Genomic DNA, 2,586 nt, shown 5'->3' on the forward strand with positions numbered 1-2,586 from the left:
AATAAAATTTAATAATAATAAAAAAAAAAGAAAATCCGCTGGAGCGTCAGCTATGATGATAAATACAACATAAACATACTATATTCTACAACACTACACTACATTCATTGCCATTCAGTCGAACTAACTCATAGCTGATCCTCCAGCGGGTCTCAAGGCTGTAAAACAGACAGGACGACACTACCCACCCTTCTCCTGAGGAGGGTGGGATTCCTGCCGTCAGAAAGATGCCACCTTTGGGCTAGCCACGCCACTCCCCATGGGCTACACCACCAGAGCTCCCTTGTCTCGTTCATAAGATGATAAATTTCCCACTAGACAAAAGTGAGCTTTATAAAACCTCCATCAGATCAGATTACGTCTTTCTCTACTGAAAATATAAAACCTGCAACTGCTTTGAATGCCCTTCCCTTCACCCACAGAGAACTCCTAACACCTTCCCTGCCCAGCCGCAGTCTACCTCTCCACCCTATCTGCACACACTTCCCCTTGATCACCCTTCCAACTACCCTGTCCTCACTCGGTACCTCCAAATGCTACACCTCTACTGAGGCCTGGGCACTCGGGCTCCCCCACCTGCCCAGGATTGTGGAAAGGTCACTTCCCCTTTTCCAATCCACCAAGCCAGATTATATCCACTACTTCATATGCCTCTGGTCACTCAAGTATTTGTTGTAAAACCTCTCCTGACCCCTAAAAATCAAAGCCCAGAAAAGCCAGAATCTGGTTTCGTTTAGCATTGTATCCAAGTGTTTAGTAAGTATCAGGAACTGGACAGATTTTATCTTATTTTTTTTTAGATGTGTAGGTGAATGTATAGATAGGTGAGTGAATGCTGAGGTCACCTTGTGAAGAGGAAAGGGTGAGGCTCGAAAGCTTGTATCTACTTTGGCAGTGGTACCATCACCAGGAAAAGTTCCACCCACCTCGGGCCATGTCCAGTTCAGTGCATCTCCGGTCTGGGTTGGTGTGGACACGACACTTGAACACAGCCCCAGGGGATTTCACTGAAGTGCTGTACTTGGAATCTGCCTTCGGGGCACCCACAAGAACCCTGCAGATCAAGAAGAAAGAAGGTTATATCACAACCAGACCAGCATAGAGGTGGTGGTTATTGTTATATGCCCTCACGTCACGGGTGACTCATAGCGACCCTAGGTACAGGAGCTCTGAAACCTGCTCTATCATGACCCAACCTCACTGTCTCTGACGCACCTACCCCCATTACCCCAGTCACTGACTCAATGCATCTCATCCAGGGTCTTCCTCTCCTGCGCTGTCCCTCCACCCTCTCAAGCATGAGGTCCCTCTCCAAGGACTGAGCCCTCCTTACAGCATGTCCAAAGTATGTCAGATGAAGCTTCAGAATCCTTTCCAAGGAGCAGCCTATTTTCACCCTCTCAAGGATGAACCTGTCTGTTCTCCTAGAAGTGCATGGTATATTCAATACTCTAACACCACAACTCAAAGGCATCAATTCTTCTTCTATCACCCTTAGTCATTGTCCAGTTATCTGATGCATAGCAAGCAACTGTGAAGACCATAGCCTGGATCAGACACACAGTCTCACCCAGCCCCAGAGTTCCATCTGTGTGTTTACTGGAAAGCCACAGGCCACCCTGATGCGATGTGCATATGTCTGTGTATCTATGTGTGTTTGCACAGAGTTGAATGGAGCTCTCACTGAGCTTGTCACCTTGACTCCAGACACATCAAAAGATTAAAGGATGACTGAAATACACAATCAGCAAAAGGTTCCCATCCAGGATCTACAAAAATAGAAGACCAATAAAATCATGGGCCAAAGACTGGACAAGCTAATGTCACAAAAGAAAATATCCAAATAGCCAACCAACACCTGAAAAGTATCAGTTAGTAAGGAAGTCCAAAGGAGATAGCACATCACAACTCCCAGAAGGCTAAATAAAACCAACAGATGTAAAAAGTTGGCAAGGACATGATCACCTGGAACTCTCTGATGCTGGAGTAAATCCCGGTGTGTTCACACAACAGAATTTAACACAGCAACAAAAATGAATAAGCACCATTCAACAGCAATCGTGAAGGCATAATAAGGTACCCTCATTTTATTAATCTAACATCTAAAGGCAGACAAAATTCAACTGTGATGTTAGAGGTCTGGATACTGGGTCCCTCTGGGGAAGAGGAAGGGAGATTTGTATTAGGGGGAGAGAGTTTTTGGAATGCTAATAGTTGATTTTTCAATCGGAGTGGTATTTATACAAATCTCAAACAGCTCACAAAATTGTACATTCTTAGGGCATGGGTTCTTCTATGAATGTGTGTCATTCTTCAATTAAAAAGAATTTTTTTAAGTGAATAAAAAAAGATATTTAAAGATGCTATTAAGATTGGCACAGGATAAAGCAGGCTTTAGGGCTGTTGTACATAGGGTCGCTCCAAGTCACAGGCGACTCGACGGCACATAACAACACCACCACCACTGCATCTAGAGGAGCTCTGGTGGTGCAGTGGTAAGAAGCTCTGCTGCAATCCCAAAGGCACACAGTTCAAATCCACCAGCTATTCCATGAGACAAGGATAAGTAATCCCCTCCTGTTTGAG

The 2,586-nt window shown here is 44.9% G+C and overlaps 1 protein-coding gene across 1 annotated transcript in view; it reads right to left on the reverse strand.

Annotated features, from left to right (window-relative positions):
* The window catches only part of ITGA9 (integrin, alpha 9), a 341,099-nt gene extending 339,386 nt beyond the window's left edge, over positions 1-1,713 (reverse strand). The window contains exons 1-2 of the mRNA XM_006890656.1: positions 1,697-1,713; positions 927-1,054 (exon numbers count right to left, since the gene is read on the reverse strand). Coding sequence (XP_006890718.1) covers positions 927-1,054; positions 1,697-1,713 — 145 coding nt within the window. The remainder of the gene's footprint in view (positions 1-926; positions 1,055-1,696) is intronic.
* Between the last annotated feature and the right edge of the window lie 873 nt (positions 1,714-2,586).

This window comes from Elephantulus edwardii, unplaced genomic scaffold, assembly GCF_000299155.1.
Source record: "Elephantulus edwardii isolate Elephantulus edwardi_28Jun2011 unplaced genomic scaffold, EleEdw1.0 scaffold00091, whole genome shotgun sequence".
Classification (NCBI taxonomy): Eukaryota; Metazoa; Chordata; class Mammalia; order Macroscelidea; family Macroscelididae; genus Elephantulus; species Elephantulus edwardii.